The 20,108-nt window shown below is 40.5% G+C and overlaps 1 protein-coding gene across 2 annotated transcripts in view; it reads right to left on the minus strand.

The window, feature by feature from the left end:
• The window catches only part of DSP (desmoplakin), a 37,856-nt gene that overhangs the window by 8,142 nt on the left and 9,606 nt on the right, over positions 1–20,108 (minus strand). For both annotated transcript variants that reach the window (XM_065667395.1, XM_065667394.1), the window contains exons 3-22: positions 18,562–18,710; positions 18,046–18,220; positions 15,267–15,395; positions 14,080–14,130; positions 12,871–13,032; positions 11,838–11,942; positions 10,630–10,725; positions 10,264–10,389; positions 9,311–9,463; positions 7,636–7,790; positions 7,075–7,201; positions 6,339–6,543; positions 5,637–5,854; positions 4,689–4,855; positions 4,245–4,383; positions 3,316–3,509; positions 2,698–2,860; positions 2,030–2,113; positions 1,134–1,241; positions 410–508 (exon numbers count right to left, since the gene is read on the minus strand). In XM_065667395.1, coding sequence (XP_065523467.1) covers positions 410–508; positions 1,134–1,241; positions 2,030–2,113; positions 2,698–2,860; positions 3,316–3,509; positions 4,245–4,383; positions 4,689–4,855; positions 5,637–5,854; positions 6,339–6,543; positions 7,075–7,201; positions 7,636–7,790; positions 9,311–9,463; positions 10,264–10,389; positions 10,630–10,725; positions 11,838–11,942; positions 12,871–13,032; positions 14,080–14,130; positions 15,267–15,395; positions 18,046–18,220; positions 18,562–18,710 — 2,805 coding nt within the window. The remainder of the gene's footprint in view (positions 1–409; positions 509–1,133; positions 1,242–2,029; positions 2,114–2,697; positions 2,861–3,315; positions 3,510–4,244; positions 4,384–4,688; positions 4,856–5,636; positions 5,855–6,338; positions 6,544–7,074; positions 7,202–7,635; positions 7,791–9,310; positions 9,464–10,263; positions 10,390–10,629; positions 10,726–11,837; positions 11,943–12,870; positions 13,033–14,079; positions 14,131–15,266; positions 15,396–18,045; positions 18,221–18,561; positions 18,711–20,108) is intronic.

The following is a 20,108-nucleotide window of genomic DNA, read 5'->3' on the forward strand; positions in this document are numbered from 1 at the left end:
TCCACTGTATCAAATCAGGAGTTACTCCATTTGAAACACTTTAGAAATGGCTTGAAATGAGGTGTGGCTCCTTAGCCATGAGGAGCAAGGAGGTAACTGCACTGTCACTGAGGTCAAGGCTGTGATGAGGAGAGAAAGACCTCCTGCGTGCTTTGATAAGCACCTCCTATTGACCAAGAAGGCTAGTGTTCTCCACCTCACGTACGACATTGGTAACTTCACAAGATACTGCACTCTTTGACAAAAGATGCATGAATCTGCTTATATGCCTCCTTCACGGGACAGCACTGGGCTCAGGATTTAGTTTTGTGGACTGTTTTGCACTGTACTTAAGCAGGAATTCTTTATCAGTGATAGCTTGCTAACCTGTGATAAAAATGGAAGGTGAAGAAAATAAGAGTCAGATTACCTTCAAGTCCTCCATACTCTTTAACATTTCACTTAAGAATCTGTAGTAATCTCCTGATCTTGTAAGAAGCTCTATGTAGCGAGACTGAGCCTCATTAGCCTTGAAAAGAAAAATCACTGTTAGCAGCTTGTACTACAGTTAGATATGAACATACCTATGTCTCAGATCATTTAATGGGTTCCAAACACTTGAGAAAACATATCACTTCATGAAGTAAAAAGCAAATTCTCCTCCTTACAAATTCACACAACCTTCTGCGGACCCCAATTCTATAAATTCTCCCTTCTCAGAAACCCACACCTCCTTTTTCAAGATTATTTTCTCCCACTGCTGATGTGACATTAAATCTAAAGCTTCATCCCTGGTTCATCATGCTCTTCCTGTCTGACTGTCACAGGTAACCTAAGTTAAACTTCAATAGTAGTTAATTCCCAGGTTGAAAGTGACTAAACAACTTGGGGCATGGATCTTACTTTCTCACAGTATGTATGCAATGGACACTGAATAGGAATGAGGTAAATTCCTGAGGGCTAATTTACTGCCTAAATGAGCCCAGGTATGATTTTACAGCACAGTGACTGTTCTGCACTAATTCCTTGTGCTTGTGTGCTTAGCACACCTTACTAATGACAGTGCTAATTATTAGAATCCAGATGGGTATGTGCCACAATGGCTCACACAAACAAATCTATTCAAAAGACTGATGGGGAGGAAGGAAGGATACCTCTTGCACAATCAGCACCGCAGGAGACTGAACAACGCTCTTCTTGATAGGTATGTTGAGCAATGTTTCTAATCCAGAACTGTAGGAAGCAACCTGTAGTTCATAATCCTGTAAAACAACAGGGAAAGTTAAGACCCATTTAGCAACCACCAAGGAACTCTCTAGGTATCTGGGTTTCCCCAAAACTTCCAAAATGTTTTGGGGTTGTTTTGGTTTATTTTTTTTAATAAAAAGCTACATTTTCCATTGTTTATATCTCTGACCACATACAGATGACCCTCTATCATAAACAGAAACTCATCAGTTTGAGTATCACTGTGGAGACTCGTGCAGGAGAATAACAAAGGGAAAAAGAGAAAAAAGCATTTTGCAAAAAAGGGAAGACAGGTGTTTCTGTTAGCTGAGGTTTCACCTGGAGGTGAAAAAGATTCATGGCAGCAAATGGTCTAGGTACTGTTATCAATCAAAACTTCATCAGAAATAACTGTCTCTGCACCTCTTTCATATCACAAGTGCTACATTGCACACCATTCCTCCTGCTAATCTGCATTTGTCTTGCCTCCTAGACCAGATCCTAAACTGACCTAATTCCTAAATTACCAATAATTCTCTACTCTTTTGTTTTTAAAACATGTGGACTGGAACGTTTGGTCTGGCTAGAGGGAGGCTTTGATTCTCCTGAAGAGAAGTTCCCACTGGTGTCTCCTGCATCGGCCTGTAGTCTTCAGTTGGCAAGTACACAGATTGCTTTCATTATACACACAAGCGCTTCACCCCAGCAATTTCTGTACATACACATCTGTGAGCCAACATTTTACCTGCCAGCAGAGCGGAAAGAAGGGGACGCGTCTGACCATGAAAAACCACACCCCATAAAAATGTTGAAATCTAAGTACCTTAATTGCAGCTGAACATTGGTCTGCGTGCTTGAGAAGTTCCTCAACTTTGTCTCGCTTCCCACAGATTTCACTGTGCAAGTTCTGTCAAGAAAAAAATAAGCTGTAAAGCATTCCTTCAGGATTTACAAGTACTTCCTCCTGTAGACACAACCTCCATCAGAAGGCACCTGCAGTATGAGACCATTGCATCCCCAGAGGCTGAGACCTGAAATTACCTGTAGCTGTGCAGTTTTCACAACAGCAAGCTCTCTGTGCCTAAGATGGTTGTCCTTAGAAGGAACACCTAGCAACTGAACAACCCCCCAGAGCTGGGGAGTTCCTTGACTTTAACTTAGATGTATTTCCTCACTTTTTATTTTTGTGCTATAATTTATCCGTAAGTTGCATCACCACACAGTCCCTTAATTCAAAGCTGATGTTGTAAAAGTCTCAGTGATCATACAGGAGCCAAAATGGCCTTGTTCATAATCTGTAGCTGTGCTGACAGAAAGTAATGGGGATGATATTTTCTCTCTCCTGCCTTCTACACATTTTTGGTAGCTTGTGCACTTTATAATTCAAAACAGGCCATTATATTACAGATTGTTTTGATACTGGTATTTTCTAAGTAGCAAAAGAATTTAAAACCTGGATAATTGAAGACAAGTCATTTAGGTGCTGCATACCTTCTGATCATGTAGATATCTCATGATAGCGTTACAATCGCAAAGCTTCATGCCCTCGATAGCATCCTGCCTGCGCTTGGCATCACAGATCCATTTGCACAGTGCCTGGTAGAGATCTCGGTAAGTTTTGAGCTGTTTGATCTGCCTTTCTAAATCCCATGATCTAGAAAAAAACCCAGGAAAACCTGTAAAAATGGGAAACGCATTCTCTCTCTCTTACTTTAAACTTTTAAAAAAAGACACAGTAATAAATGAGGTAAAACTGTGGGAAGCTTTACAAGGAGATTCTGAACAACAGCTCAATAAAGCATTAGAACAAAATTGCTGGGATTTTTTTTTACTTAATTCTTAGTTTTAATTTAAAAAATTAACAATTAGAACAACTCCGTAGCACACAGGTTAGAAATTTAAATTACTAAATTTTCCTGCTTGTTCTTACACAACCCCTTTTAAGGTACATTCAACCTATTCATGGTTGCTCTAGTCTTATTGCCCTGAAGTCATTATTTGTCCTCTGGAAGTGATCATTAGTGCACACTAGTTGTTTTAGACTCACTGTTAAGATTATTTCAGTAGCAATAGCAATATGGAAGAAGCTATTAGGAAGTATGTGCAAACCTGTTGTCTATCTGCTTATCAACTCTCTGCCAGCGGTCTATTAGCTGGGTAACTTTGTCACAGAACTTTCCAATGTCCATGTCATACAGGGTATATGACTGGCAAGACTGCGAGTGAATCTGAAGTGTTCTCTGCAGCTCATTTTCCAGGGCAGTCAGTAGTGACTTCTTCATGTTTAGGTCTGCTTTCATTTTCTGGAGAAAAAAACAAAATGCTCTCATACGTTTTATTCTTATGGAGATACTCAAATTTAATCACCAACCATTAACCACATGCACAGTGTGTTGGGATCTAAAGGTTTCAGTAAGGCACATACACTGATGTCAGCTGGATTTACATAAACATCTACTTTGGTAAACAGAGTTTGACTTAAGAACATGTTTAAAGTTAGACTCACTCTTAAATAATTTGCTAAACCAAAGCCCTCTGCTATCATATTCTGTAGCTGATGCTTCAGTTTCTCAGAACTATGCAGACCAGTTACCAAAAAAAAAAAAGAAGAGCCTGCCTTGCTTGTTCCTAGAAACAGCTGACAAGGAAATTTAACTGAATTATCAAAGATTCCTGCACTTGCAACAGCTCCGAAACCAAGCCTCAGGGTGTGCATATCCAGTTTTGAAATGTTATCTAAAACTCTGCACAGTTTCATAAGTGATACAAATCAACAGGTATTTTTGTACAGAAATGGATTATGGAGACCTTCCAAGCCACTGGTTTTGCTGTGCCGGCTGCAACAACCAGGGGATGGAAGAAGTAGAAACCTGTACATTCCAGTAATTTGCAACAGCGCTGTATGTCTATGCAGTAAAATACAACAGTATCAGCATTTCCATCTCCTGTGGTTTCAGAAGGGTTTCACACAGCTTAATAGAACACTGCTGCTAGCTACAAGTTTTGCCTTGCTGCGTCCTTGGGTCCTGGCCTCTCACCTTCAGACAAGCCCGGTAAGCCTCTACTTTATCAAGATCCAAAGGAATGGTTTCCTCTTCAGAGAGTCTGACTTCATAAACTCTGATCACATCTTCTGTTTGTAGAATAACCTGGAGCAGACATCTCAGTGCATTTAAGCTAAAATAAATAATACAAAACAAATCCATTATGGACTGGCGTAGGAAAGGTGGTATTTCTAATTAACTGCAGATCATTAATTAAAGAGAATAGACAATACAGAAGATGTTTCACAGATATCCATGACTCTTAATTTTTTTTTTTAAGTCTTCCAGGAAAGAGAAGAAAGTCACATAAGTGTTTCTACCCACATGTACAGCATTTGTAAGAAAGGCGTAATTTTACACTACAGGCAACAAAAGACAGGTTTCTGTACTAACAATTATGAAGAAAGTATCTTATTGCTATAACTTCAATTTTCTTACCTGTCTAAGTAGCCAGCAGAAACACCATTAATATTTTCCAGTTTTTGAAACAGGGCATTTATCTCTGACTGCAAGTACACATACTTTTCACAGCCTCTGAAATTAGGCAGCAAGTCCTTATGCTTATTGAGGGTTTCAGCCATTATTTGAGAGTCATTCTGTACACCCTAAAGAAAAAGAATGCCTGATTTACACATTTTGGTGGCTGAATGATCATTCTACAACACAAGCACATCAGTCTCCTTATCCAAATAGCCTGCTAACCAGCTTGACTGAGGACTGAAGCAGTGCCCAAGTTTGCTGTCTGCAAAGTAGCATTGGGTCGTTTCTTTTTTGCACAGTTCACAACAGCCAATACCTCTTTTTGAGCACCTCATCCACCCTGAAACTCAGCTCTGTTGAAAGCAGAGTACTTTACTGCTAGCTGCCTACTGTACTCTGTAGATGTGCCAAAGTCCTTCTGCTCTTAAGACTTTTGCAACCTCATTGACTCAGGAGACTTTCTTATATGCTGAGCCTATTTTCTTTTCTTACTAATCTGTCTCTAGCCTTCTTCAAGTCTTAAGAACTGGGAGAGACTGTAAGCCCCACTTAGCCATTCTACATCCCACAGACAGCACTGCAGAGGTTGGTAGTAAAGTGGGGTCCGTGCAAAAGGTCTTCAACAGTGCTTTAACCCAGATGAGGCTTAACATGAGCTCATGTTCACTTTTCATTAGGTTTTCTGTATTCTTTGCCTGACAGAATTTGACTTCTAAAACCCAAGAGTCAACATTTTCTACTCAGGAGTTAAACTTCAATCCAAATCATCATGGTTAGCTTCCAAATGAGAATTCTGTGCACAGGATGTGTGTCTTTTCCGGCTGATCAAAAATACAACTGCAGTATGCTCTGAAGCACAGAGTCAAACCAAGCTTGAGACGCTCAAAGAAAAACATCCACAATTACCTCTAAATCCTTTATTCTGACTGTAAAGTCATGAACAGCCCCTTGATCCACTCCAAGAGGAGCTCTTTGAACCATCTGAATCTCAGAAGCTTCTATCTGACGCCGAAGTTTCTGAAGCTCCATCAGCAGCCAGGCCTCCTGCTTCTCATGTTCTCGATTTCTCTCATTAACAATAATGGTGCTTGAGGAACCCACAGGACAGCTCTCAGTTGGGACCACTGTAAAATGATTGGGTAAATGTCAGCTGCCAGAGTATGGAGCACCTACATACAGAAAGCCAATGTAGTGCCCAAGCGCCCTAAGCATTAAGTTTATCTGTAGAACTGAGAACAGGGAGAAGATCAGGACGCTCATGCAGCTATTTTGAGAAATTAAATTTCTCCTTCCCAAAGACAAACTTGTTTCCTCAAATGCAGCAGTGATGTTTTGCTTGCTAATAACTGAAAACATGTCAGGTGGACTAAATTCTATTTTTCCATGAACTTCAGAGGGCTATTCCCAGATACACACCACAGGAAGGAAGAACAAAACATACTCTTTCCTGCCAGTTTTGTTATGTTGGGAGACAGCAGTAAAATATTGAACATGTTTCCATTCGTATGTTTATGAGAACATTTTCAGATAATGAGGATGCACCACCACCACCTCAAACAAAGAAATCCAAGCAGTCCAATCTCTACAAAAAGCAAGAAGATGACAAACCTGTTTGTGGCTGCCGTGGTTGATTGGGCAGTTGTATAATCAATGTTTGGTAGTGCTTCTGAGCATCAGTGAACTGAGTCTGGATCTTTCGTTTGTCTTCATCACCAAACATCTCTGAGCCTTGGCTGTTCCTGAGGAATTCTTGATAATGGATCTCCAGGTCAGTTATTATTTTCTGGTAGTCTTCCTTACGCATTGTTTTCAGCTGAAATGAGAAAGAAGAGAATTTTTGAAAACGAACAAAACAATTGGGGAAGGTTTATGACTAGTTAATCATCAAGGAACAATCTAATCTAGTAACAAAAAAATCTAAAGAAATCACATTTTAGAATAAAACCCACCTGAGCTGTGTCTAAAAGGATGGTGCTAAAAGTGCCCTTTGAGCTGATCTATTCTTCTTATCATTATTTCCTAACTTGAGAATAATTTGAAATTCTGCCTCTAACTCTCTCTATTCATGCCCTTGTACAGTGGGAACAAGTACAGCAAGTATGTAATACATCTCCTTAGCTAATCTTCCTGTTTATCCATACCATGTTTGAATGGGAAAGGACTTTGCTTCTCCTTTAATAAAACGGCAACTTCCGTATGTAACTGTTGGTGCAACCCAGGAAAAAAGAAGGCCCGTGGTATTGCAGAACATACATTTGCACAGGTCATAGGAAGCACTGTTTGGGATAACAGAGGTCAGGTCATGCTGACCCTAGTCTACAGGTAAGGCCAGCTGGCGTCCTACCTTAGCAATAGTCATCGCTCTGATCTTCTCAATGTCGATCATGCAGTAATGCCAAGACACCAGGCTCTTCATGTTGATATACAGCTGGTTCCACAAAGCTAAAATAGCTTCATAGTACTGCTCAATTCTTGGATGGGAAAAGAAATTCCATGGTCAAAATACATCTGTCCTTGTAGCATAGCTACAAAACATCCCAAGAAACATCCACCAGATGCAAAGTGTGTTAAGGTTTGTTCTCTACTTGAAAAAAAACTTGGAAATTAACTTATCCATAACTTTCATTATTAGAGATGAGAAAAACCTTGTAAAAGTTAAGTTTAAAATATTGCCAACCTAGCAAAAACTTCAAAATAGGTTTCAAATATGACAACCCAAATCCTAGCAAGCTTCACTGAAGTGAATTTCCTCAAGTCAAGGGTCTAGTCCTTACTCCCCCATCCTGTAAGGGTCAGGGAGCACTGTGATTAAGGCACAGACCAGATTTTGTGACTGGCTGCTATTTTGAGAGAACTGTTCTATCTACTCCCAGTGGTAGGTGTCCAAACCCAGGCAGCAACTCACTTGGTAGCAAGATCCACTGCTAATGGATTCGGGGGTGGGATGATAAGACTAACAGATGGCACCAGCATATCCACTCCTCCGGGGCCAGTCACCAGCCACTTGCTGCGCTCGTTATTGTCCTTCAGGATACATTCATCTCCTTTGCGCACTGTTTTCTGTAAGGAACACACAAACCCCATTTTTTAATTTACTTAAGTAAGGTGGGGTTTCCAGGAGAGACAGACAAGTTGCATCTAAATCACAGAAGTGGGAGTGGTTCCCAGCTGCCAGGTCTAGGTGTGCATCTTGGCTTCATAATGGGGCAAGAGATCAGTACAGATCAACCCCTTCTCCCTGAATCTGGTTTCCATGTGAAGAAAACAGAGAAAACCAAGTGGAAGCCACAGAACACCCTGAGTAGTTGTTGCCAGTCCAGTTCACCAGGTCAAGTCTTGGAGCTTGCCATGACCTGTATCAAAGGCTGAATATGGACACATGCCCACAGTAAGCTATGCAACCATGTATGGCTGTATGCCAGTGAGCTGCAGACATAAGAATGCTTAGTGCTGCACCTATATTTGTGATGGGACTGGAAGCAAGTGCAATAGCTAAATCCACCAACTGCCAGAAATCCTGACACCATGTGGCCACGTATGGGGCCATGGTGCAGGTTACAGCCCACTCACATCCAAGATGGAGAGGTTCCTCCTGTAATTTATCCAGTCTGCACTCCACCTGCATCATGTGTCTACAGCCAGCAAATACAAGGCCACGGACTATGCATTGATCTCAGCACGGAGTGTCTCCAGACTTGTCTGGGCTAACTTTCATCTGAGCAGAATTTAGCTTCCTTGAAGTAAGAGTAACTAGCAAGTAGTCAGGTAATTGTTGCCTGAATTTGTTCACTTTTGCTTATAGTAACAATTAGTTACTGTATGTGGGCTGAATTCCTGTGACTCTGGAATAAAGTGTGGTATGGAAAAGTGCAGACTCAGAGTGCATAGCAGAAAACTCAGACTGTAAATACAAATCACAGTGGTCAATTACTGGTCGCTACAAGAGTGCAACCTAATGAATCAGGTAAAACAAGTTTTACAGATAACAGAATAGAAAAACCGGGTAATTGGGAACCAATGAAGAGAAACATCATGTAAGCATAAAACACATCTAAGGCTACTGTTAAGAGAAAAACATACAAATAAGCCAAATCAGCCCCAGTACTGAGGAGGAAGAAAATCCACCACCATCAGTTTCATACTCCATCCAGCAAAAAACTGGGGATACCAACGACTCACTGTACATTTCTCACCTTTTGTTAGATGAAGTGTTGACCTAAGAATCCAGAGGGACATTGGAAAAGTGAGCAATCACCAAAAAAAATAGGCATAGATGCTAAGAAGCATCTGTATAACCATTTTAACCCTATTACCAGTAAGACTTTTCTGTGCTAATTTGAGTTATGAGTATTAATGCTATTTAATGGACTAATCCTAATAATTTTGACTAGACTTGTTAACCACCCAGACCCCAGCTTGTAATTCACAACTGCAAGAAAGTCGTAGCCTTTTTGTCAAAGAAATTTAACTAAAAGCAGACAAAGCGGTTACACCTCTCAGCTCAATAGTTTGTTTACTAAATTATTTGCCATGTTCTAATTTACATTATATTCATTCTCATCCAGAAAGGGATACAATACCAGATCCTGTTTGTAGTCACAAAGAGCTTTGAGGATAATGGGCTTGTTACTCCGGTAGTCTGGGTTACGTGGCTTTAGCTGCACAATCTTCTTGGATTTATTCACCAAACTCTGCACTTGCCTCTTGTATTCAAGAATTCTCTCTCGTTCATTCTGCAAAGATTTACTGTATGTTAAAAATTCATTCTAAAAAGAAACCACATCTAGTTCCCACTGTTTTATTAAGCGGGACATGTCTTGTGCTCACAGTAGGCAAAACTGCCTTTAGCTCCAGTGCTATATGCCTTTGGCCTATAACTAAAAAATGAAAAGTTTGCAGTACTTGCAAAGGAGTTTTTTGATACAGATCTGCAACGTGGTTGATGTGATCTGTAAGAAGCACTAGCATAAATAGAAAGAATCTATTATAACATGGATGCTAACAAAAAACCCCGCAAAATTACACTCTCAAACCTAACTTCATCAATTGTCTTTTTCCACCACTGACCATTTTTTTCTCCAGTATATTCAATCTGGAATTGCAGTACATAATTCACGATGAGGAAACACTTAGCTAAAAAAGCTGAGTTAAGTCCTTTGAAAAAGACTACAGTGACATAGTGACACAACGAATATTTTTTTAAATGCACTTATCCTTTGAGGCAGAATCTATCACCTATGAATGAAAGTGATTTTTAATTTGTTAGTATGTCAGAAACTTGGGAATTTGTTGGGCTCATTCCAGGTTTAAAAAGACATCAGAGTTCCCAAAGAGTATCACACAAATTGGAATAACACTGATCTGTTTGTAGGCTTTCCTAAGACATAGGCAGGAATATGCTGTTACAGTTTCAAGTTCATACAGTACTGTATATAAAAACTGCAGTACACCTGGGTTTACATTTGGCATCTAAAGGAGGCAACTGATTTCCAAGGAAAGCAGAACATAACCTGTCAGGTGGGTGCGACAGTACCTCCAGCTCTTTGATCTGCTCCAGCAAAGACTGTAGTGACATGCTCTTATCGCAGATGAACTTCTTTCTGATGGAGTCTTGCAAGTTTTTCAAGTAGCACTCTGTGGCTTGTGCTTCTTCAAAGAACTATTGGAGAAAGTTGTGATTTCATTTGTACACAACTCCTAAAAATGTTTGCTAAAAATCAATGGATTCTTTTCATAAGAAATCCCAGTTCACATCTGGCAGAATGGTAGCATTTACAGCATGGTAATGTGTTACAAATATTTGAGCATGCATTTAGAAAGATTCTGGTACAGAAAAAATATCTGGGATGGGATTCACACTTTTTAAAAGAGTAGTGTGATTCTCCACAGCACTACTCACCTGAAAGTAAGCTGCATTCTCTTTCAGGTGAACATCAATGCATTTGGTGATCTGAAGAATCCAGCTCCACTGAGTTTGTAATGTATCCATGTAGGCCTAATAAAGATAGCAATATACAGAACTCAAACTACCACACTGATCTCTCTCCTTACCTAGACTCAAGGAAAACTATTTGTGCTCCACATAAATGCAAATGGAAAATCTGCTACAATAAACTTATGCAAATAGTTCCCCAACTTCTAAGCATCTAACTGAAATGAGTAAATGCCTGCTTGTGGGATGCAGAGAGAAATTTGTGCATGACTTGAATTTTGTTTGATCAGCATAAAGCCTGAAGTGCACGAACAAAAAGTGATGAAATGCACAAAAACGAGTGCAAATAAAATGTTTCAATTGCAAATTGTCATGTTCTTCCAAAGAACAATATCACACATGATTATTTTATGACGGGTATTTTTAAATTCTAACTTCTTAAGTCATCCTTATGCATATTCTTTAGAAAATTACACACACCTTTTACTTTACTGTTGGAGCTTACAGGGATCTTTCCTTTAAGGCAGAAAGAGACCATAGAAGAAATACAAATGGTGATTTTATACAACATGTTAACAGTTAACAAGTTTAAATACACTGAAAAGCAGGACGGACTATATTAAAACTGAAACAACTACAGCATTTCTTAATAAAATGAGATTTTCGAAATTGTTGCAGCCTTTTTAATTGAAAGGTAAATGCACATCAAGCTGTGAAAGCAAAACTGCCTTGGATAAGCTGTAGAAATGCACTACAGATTTCAGTTGCAGAACGTATTTATACCTGGATTAAATATAAACCCTCAACAAAGGGTGTGGCTTTCTTCAAAAGCATGCCTACCGAGATAGCAGAACAACGACAACATGCCTTCCCACCATAAATTCCACTGCACTGGAGTCAACTCAAGATACAGCCATTTCAATGCACTCAGACAACATTCTAAGCCTTGAATTATTTTTTACATGCATCTATCATCAAATCTGATAGCAGTGATAGCTCTCTCAGCTCTTAAGAAGTCTGCACTTCTTGTGGCCAGCTCCATAAAACATGGACATGCTTTTTGGCAGGCAAACTCTTCTCAGATCCAAGCGTAGCATTCCATTTGCAGACTTTCACTGAGAACTTTTCCCATGTAACAAGTGAAGGAGCAAGTGAAATCACACAATCTAACTCACCTCGATTTTGTCTGAAGCAGGGTGCTGGTTGAGTACTAGCTGGTCGCTTTCTTGCTTTAGCTTATTGAGTTCTTTTTCTTTAAGCTCCAGTTCACTCATGCGTTTCTACACAACCAAAACACAGCATTAAACAAGTCCCGAAACATGCTGCACGGGACGATTTACTTAAAAATTTCCAGATAGTTGTGACAATGTAAAATGATCCCTGCTAACATTACATAGTAATTCTATTCAGTATATTGAAGTTAATTATGAAGATAGTAGAATCAAATAAGGTACACTCATCCCAGTTCTAGTCTCTAGGCCTGCTGCTTCATGGAGCAAAGCATCCGAACTTCTGCTTTTCCTAGGAATAATGGAAGCAAAACTGACTGCATTTTGCAACATCCAGAACGACTGAACTAAAAAAAAACAGTACCTCTTTAATAGTGTGAACTTTCACTCCTTTTTCAGTTTGGAGATCATCATGATACTGGCTAAAGAAATGTATATGCTCAATTACCCACAGAAGACAGGGAGCAGTGCAAACTACCTCTGACCGTACACTCATAGTGGTGCTGGCAAAACTGCCAGAAGAAGAGAGCAGTTCTCTCTAGTATAGTTCTACTTCCTCGTGACAGACAATCAGGGCCAAATACAGGGACACCCCTAAACCCTCCATAGTCCTAACAAGGAGAATTAAACTGCTTGATTCAAGTCCCTCCTTTTAGTTTGCCAACATAATGACTGTGTGCACAAGCTATGTGTGATTACTGTCCACAGTGGACAGTACTGATAAGCCCAGCTTCCAAGGTCAAAAGAAACCATGACAACTAGTTGAATGGGAGCGCAATCTTCCAATAGGTGTCCAATCTTGACTCAAAATGTTGTCACACAGTACTTAATCCAAAACTGTCAATAAAAGTCCTCAGGAACTTTTAAAGAGTGAAGGACGGATCATCCCGTGATCAGTCCCCACCCTGATACAGGCTGTTCCTCCCTCACTATCCCAAAAGAAAAACATGGAAAATGTAGGGAGGTTGAGCTGTCTTACAGAGAAGGCCTCCTGCTTCCTGGAGATGTCAGTGTTTCTGTCACTCCAGTCGTAAAGAAGCTCCTCTTCCTCACAGTCATTGATCCACATGATCTCTCTGCTGGTGGCTTGGATGAGGTTCTGGAACTGACGGAGCTGATCCATTCTCTCGAAGGAGTATTTCTAAAAGGAATTCCAAAAATGAGAAGCCATGAACACAGAAATGCCTCTGCTAGGTAGAGAAGGGAGGCCAAGATGTCCTTTTTTTTTAAATAAAAAAATAAAATAACAGTAAAAATAAAATAACAGTAAAAACCATACATCTATAAAACCTGTTGGCAATGGCAGCAGGTAAGGTGCTTGGGTTTATTGAGCTATGAAACCTGCTGGCAATGGGCAGTGGACAATATGTCTGGATTTATAGAACAATGGGAACCTGAAGTCACAGCTTTATTTCAAACACAAGTGTGGCAGACATGTAGACAGGCAAGCAAAAAGGCATGGATGAAAACACAAGAAATGCCCGAACATTTAACGTCACTTTTATCTGCACCTCAATAAATCCTTGATGTTGTAGTAGCACCTTTTACGTAGATGACACTTCATGAAAAGATTCCTTCTCTGTTCTCACATCACAACACACATCCTGTTGCTTGAAATCAGCTTCCAATCCCAAGTATCATTTGCACAAAATTCTCACTGTATTTTACGTGAAGTCCAAAGTGGGAGTAACACACACCCCTAGACAGAATTTGGTTCTAATCTCACCTTTGAGTAACTTTTTAACCTTCACAAGCTGGTCCAGTGGAAGGTGCCCTTGCCCATAGCAGGTGGGCTGGAACTGCCTATCTTTAAGGTCCCTTCCAACCCAAAGCATTCTATGATATGCAGACTAACTTCATCACTACATTTACTCCCATTAAGGAGGTAGAGTTCTACTCTTCGCCTGCTTAGTGACCAACTCCCTTCACCAGGTGCGAACTAGAAACCTTCTTGTGAGAGTAAGTCAATTACACACCAGGTAATGAAATAATCTCAAGTTCATGACTCAAACTGAACTGTGTAGAAACTACAAAGCACTGTCAGCTTACTGCAGAACAGAATTATTTAAATATTCATCTCTCACTCTGCTGAAACCTGAAGTGTCCCTTGACTATCACATTGCTGTTAATAAAGCAAAAACAACATTCACCACAGAGGGTATCAGAAATGAACACAACTCATGCTCACCAGCAGTCCTTCATATTCTTCCTCCAGTTGATGAACGGCCGCTTTCTCCCGCTGAAACAGAGACAGCAAATATTTAGTGAGCCTTTTACAAGTTGCCTGTTTGCTGGTATCTTCTTCAAACTGTCACTATCATGATGTTAGAATTACAGGTGGTAATCTGCAGATTCCTGCAAGAGACATAGGTGAAGAGAGATCCACACCACTGGAGACCACAAGTATAAAACCAAAGGCTGGACAAAATCACTTCCTTCAAGGATGCTTTAGTACATAAGCAAGGTTGCACATAGCCCCTGTAATACCAAAACAGCTCCCAGAACTGAATCGCTTTTTGTACCAAACTCCTAGATACCTGTGGGAAACCAGCTAGTCCTACAGCTAACTTTGGAGATTATGAAGTAGTATAAACTACAGTATGAGCAGGAGGCCCCAACTTTTATTACCTTTTCTAGGACTGGGAACCTGCACAGCCTTGGAACTGGTATTCCATAGAGCCAGACTATCACCTTTCCTATTTGGAAACAGGAAAGGAAAAGGGAGTAACACCCCTTCCACTCTTCAGCTTGGCTGAGAGATCAGAGCTCCAGAATGGAGTGCCTTTTCTTTAGATCCAACTCTCTCTCCTCCTGTCCCTAACAGAAAAGAAGAAAGGGAATGAAGTAAGACTCCTCTCTCCTATGCTCCAGCTGCTGGGCTGATAGGAGATGAAGTTAATCACTGCATTTTCAGTGACTTTTTCATCCAATCACAAAATCCAGAGGGGAAGAGAAGCCTCAGAGGGGCAAAATACAGAAACTCCCTCATTCTCCCTCATTATTCAAGGCTGTATCTAAGCACCCACCTTATCCTTTCACTTTCTTGTTTTAATGTACCTGAACAGGAAATGAGAATAATCATTCTTAGCCATTCTTCTTGCAAAAAAAAATTGTAACATTTATTTGGCAGCCTTGGTACACAACAATAAAATGTTAAATAGCTACCAAAACTTCATTTTAAAGTTCTGAGGAAAGGAGTGGAACACAAAATCATAAAGAAATAATAAATATCAGGGTTGAAATTGGTTGCTATTGTGACACCAGTACTTTCTGAAGAGAAGCTGGACTACTCAGCATTCCTTTTTGTAGTGCAATACCAGCAAGTCAATGATATAAATCTAGACTAAGCAACATGTAAGGTGAGACTGTAATTACCAGATCTGTTTTGACTTTGTCCAGGTGCCAGCGATAGTCTCCAATGGCATTGTGAGTTCTCCTATGGTCACCAATTTGTTGCTCGATGGATGCCGCATCAAACCCCCATTTGACTAGCTCCATTTCAGCCTAGGAGAAAGAGACAGTATTTGCACTTTCGTTTCCAACATTATTATCTAAATTGGAGCATAAGGGAATTGAACTGAAGGAAACATGCAGTACAGAGTAAAACTGTACAAAGGGAAGTTCAGGATAAGAGGGTTACGATTTCCTTAAACTGTCACTTAAACTGTGACAGGCTCTCACAGCAGAAGAAACAAAGTAGAGAAAATATTTAAGTTGTTTAAAACAAGACTAGATGAAGCACACTCAGTAGTGTAGTTTCATCTGTTCACTTTGGACCAAACTGCTCTTTTATGTGCTACAGTATAGTTACATTGTTATCACCCTGAAAGCAAATGATTACTTTATCAAACAATGCTATTCATGCAGTTCATGTGATAATACCCAGAGTCAAGTTCTGTAGCCCAGTACACTATATTTCAATTCTAATTACACTCATGTAGACTCCAATAACTTCAGTCAAACTAAATGAAGAAACTGAAGATCCACTGGAATCATTATAGAACATGGAGTTTGTTTTGCATTTTAGCAATATTTATTGTAGGATGCAGAATGAAAATCTCTAGGAACAGGCTTTGAAAAAAAGTCGTACACCTGGATAATTACAAACTTAAACTATCTGACTGCAGTTCTTTTTTCATTATTTTCAAACATTAAAAGCCAATGAATTCACAGTTCAGCTCCTCAAACTCCAAATCGTCTTTTATGCTGTGAAGACACACTCCATCTATATCCGAATGCCTGTCTGCACAGGCACACAGTAAAGAAATAGGTTTCTTAATCTTGGGGTGGGACCGAATTGGGTAATTACCAGCCTGGAGCCAAATCTTTGTGAGTCAACAGATAACAATAAAGCCCAAACCACACTCAAGCATAGGGGTTCAAAGGCAGTTTTGAAAATGATCCAAGAAGCAAAACCACCTTGCATTCAGCCATTTAAAAGTTACGGGACTTTGACCCTTCTCATTGTATTTAAACAGTCCAAAGAGTCTGTAGCAACAACGTCAGCCCTGGCTGACTGCCAATACGCGAACAAAGGCTGTCCGTGTTCCACTGCACTTTCCCTAATCGTGCGCTGGAAATTTGACCAACCCTCCTACCACCTGATTCTCCTGTCAGCAAAACCATCCAGACAGAAAACAGACAAACGCTGGCAGAAAACCACAGCTGCTCAGACCTTTTTCCCACATCTCATCGCATTACTAGGGCAAATGTTATCCCAGTCCCAGTGTTTGCAGGTAATGGGACAGAGCAAGGCACGAAGGGAAGAAGATGCATGGTGGAAAGTTCAAAATTAATTTTCCCTAAAAAAAAACCCTCAAAAGCCCAACAGGGAACTAAGTGCTTACTGGCCCCACCTCACCTTTGCCTTACGGACTGCAAAAGAGAGAGAGCCTTTTACTTTCACAGGAGGTTTTGTGTGGGAACACAGCTATAAAGCACTTGCGTACACTCCCTGTGCTTGACGAGGGGATGTCTGAGCTGGGTGTCATGTGGTGTCTTAGGGAGGTGCTGCATATTCACCATCTTTCAGCACTGAAAGCATGCCCACTGCCTGTTCAATATCACTACTCACACTATGGCATGTCTGATGATTAGCCCACTCTCCCCACAGAGTGAGTAGAGCAATCATACCCGCCGTCGCTGCCCGGGCACAATACTTATCCATGTTACCACTCAAGGACTGCATCTCCACTTCCCTGTCTTCCTTTAAAACATGTCACACTGTGGGAGGGCACTGGAAAACTAGACTGTGACCAGCACCCACATAAAACTATGGCAGCTGTATGGAGCTCTCCCCTTCGTATCTGGTTTATATAGCAGCCATCTGGCAAACACCCTATGCAGATAACAATGACAGGATCACTAAGCAACAACCTAATAAAGAGAGATACAAATAATGTAATTTCAATTTACAAGGAGCCTGCAAAGTGTAACTTAAGCCACCTTGTTCCATCCTCCCTGTCTCTCAGAAAGGGCTGTCCAACCACAAACACTCAATTTTCACTGCAGCAGCACAAAAACAAACTATGAGCTTTCAACATCCATTTTCTACTCCAGGCTACAACAACAACAGCTATGCATAGGAAAATTCATTCTGGAAATGCAACAGATAGCAACTTCAGCATTTCTGTGTGTCTTTCAGCAGTAACTTCTGAAACCCTAGTCCTGTAGCAATCAGCTCTGCCTTTTGGCTCCCACTGAGATAAGCATAGATTAAAGGCGAGGAACAACTGTAAAATACTGGACAATGGTTAAATCTGTAAAGCTGGTCCTATCTGTGTGTAGGGTTAAAATAAATATGAATCATAAAGGAAATATGTGGAAGGAAGGAAGGAAATATCAGGTGTAATAATCCCTAACACAAACATGGCAATGCCTTTTGTTATGCTAACAGCTGTGCCTTGTAGCTTTCAAAGCTAACTTCCATGCTTTTTCCTCTACAAAAGAAGACCCCAAATCCATGTTTGCATTTCAGTGGAAATCCACTATATGTTCAATTTGGGGGTGGGGAGGGAGGGGGTACTTGGAATAATATACTAGCATTCATGTGTGCTTTTAATTTTCTACTGGCACCCAAAATATTACTGCATGTGAGGTGATACTCATAAAAAACACCAGGTCAGCATTTTCTCTGGGTTTTGCACAGATTTACCTTCTGCTGCCTCATCCAGTTTAAACATTCACTTGTGACACGTTTCGTGTACTCATCCCAGCCTGAGCCACTCTGAGAGGAGTAGCAACCACCTCCTTTGGAGCTGGCCCTCCTGGCACGGGGAACACTGATGGCTTTGTACAGAGCACGCATTTGCTCTTGAAGTTGAAGCAGTCTGAAAGAGAAGGAACCACTTAGTGCCTATGAGGAAAACACTCAGAAAACATGAAAACAACACAATTCATCTCTCCTACTGGACCCCCAAGTATTCAAAATAGTGTGGTGAAAGTACAGACTGTGGAAAATATATGCTGACTATAATTTCATGGTGACTACCATGGTGTGAAATTTGTAAGAAATATATTACTGTAAGGCTCTTCTCCACGTCAGCAACCCCCAAAGAGATTTAGTTCCACCTTACTGATTTCTGACACATCCTGCAACATCAGGGAAGGCAAGCACTTGAGATACCACAGACTTATCAGCCACATTCCCTCCCCCGTTCCCTGGCAATACCTTTTCTGATACATGTCACAGGGCTGGCCCATCTGCCTCATCTCTCTGATCAGCCCATCCAGGATATCCATTTGGTCATTTGCTTGCGCAAAACAGTCTTCCAGATCTCTGTTCCCTCTAATTTGGACACCATCCCCATATTTCAATTCCTAAAACAAACAAACAAACAAAAACCCCCCAAAAACAAACAAAGAAAAAGTTAGATTAAATTAAATATTAATCATCTACGCTTCAGCTTCGTTGTTTTAAAAAAGATTTTATGAGGACTGATTATTTATAGGAAGCATGATAGTTTTCAACCGCTAGGTCTCTGATTGCCAGCTTTAACTGGCAGAAGACAAATTAACAGAAGACCCAGAGTCATTAGAAAGTCCTTATTTTAAATAAAACATGAAAGAATGTTATTAAAACATAGTACCAACCAAACCTTTCCACAAAGAACAGCACAGTCTGACTGATGTTTATTTCAGCAGAACCAAGGCTTCACGCCGTGTGCTAAGCTTTTAAGACCTCATGTTTTTGTGTTCAGAAGACAAGAAGCAAACACTGTGCTAGTGGGAGTTGGTGGATATTGCTCCTGGTTTTTCAGAAGTTTCCCTGGGGTTCTAAGACTTTCTTTCCCTGCAGAAACAGAGACTGCACCCTGTCTGCCTAGGACCAGCTCCATGCCCTGTCGCACTTGCATCCCACCATATCACTCAAAGTCTAGGCAAATTCTTTATGCACCGGCTCAGTGCAGTGGACCAGCATGGTCATGGTGCTTCAAGGAGGAAGGCATGCTATTTGATCTCATCCCACACTGACACAGCCATGCTTATCAAAACATAACCCAGCTGTGATTTGATTTTGCAAATAAAATATTGATGGACCTCATTACTTTGTCCCTCAGGAAGAAAAAAAACAAAGTAAGCAATATACGTTGTGGCACCAAGCTGGAACTAAACGTCACGTTCTTTTAACTTCAGTGGAATAATATTAATCCTTAACATGATGTAGTATTTACTCTGGCATTGATTTTTATATAAACATGCTCACACACGCTCTATCTCTGAAAAGGAAATGAACTGCTAACAACAGAGTTCATTCTCAAAAGAATTTTCTGTTCACAGAGTGTCCAAAAGTGTGCATTAAATCACATACACTGCCAGAACTGTGAACGGGTTTTACTCAACAGCAGGATGCACTCACCACCCTGCACCTCCTCTGACTTCAGCAGGAACAGAGGACATCCCATGCTCACTGGGACTGAATCTAGAGCCAGTGAATGATCCACCCCCAGGTGCTATGGGTTTGTACCAGTGTAACGTACAGCAAAGATCATCTGTATGCATTTGGGATGAAAGAGACCAGAAGATTTTAGCCAAGTTTCATATACTACTTTAGGAATCATCTGGAAAAATAAAATTAAGGTAATAAAGGTCTTTCCTCTGGTGGTTAGGGTTCATTACGGCCCCAAAAATTATGCCAATATTCTACAGGACATACTAGGAGATCATAAGTGGTCACAATATTATTAACAGCAGCTTACAATGACAGTGGTCTTGATC

This window comes from Lathamus discolor, chromosome 2 (assembly GCF_037157495.1).
Source record: "Lathamus discolor isolate bLatDis1 chromosome 2, bLatDis1.hap1, whole genome shotgun sequence".
Taxonomy (NCBI): domain Eukaryota; kingdom Metazoa; phylum Chordata; class Aves; order Psittaciformes; family Psittacidae; genus Lathamus; species Lathamus discolor.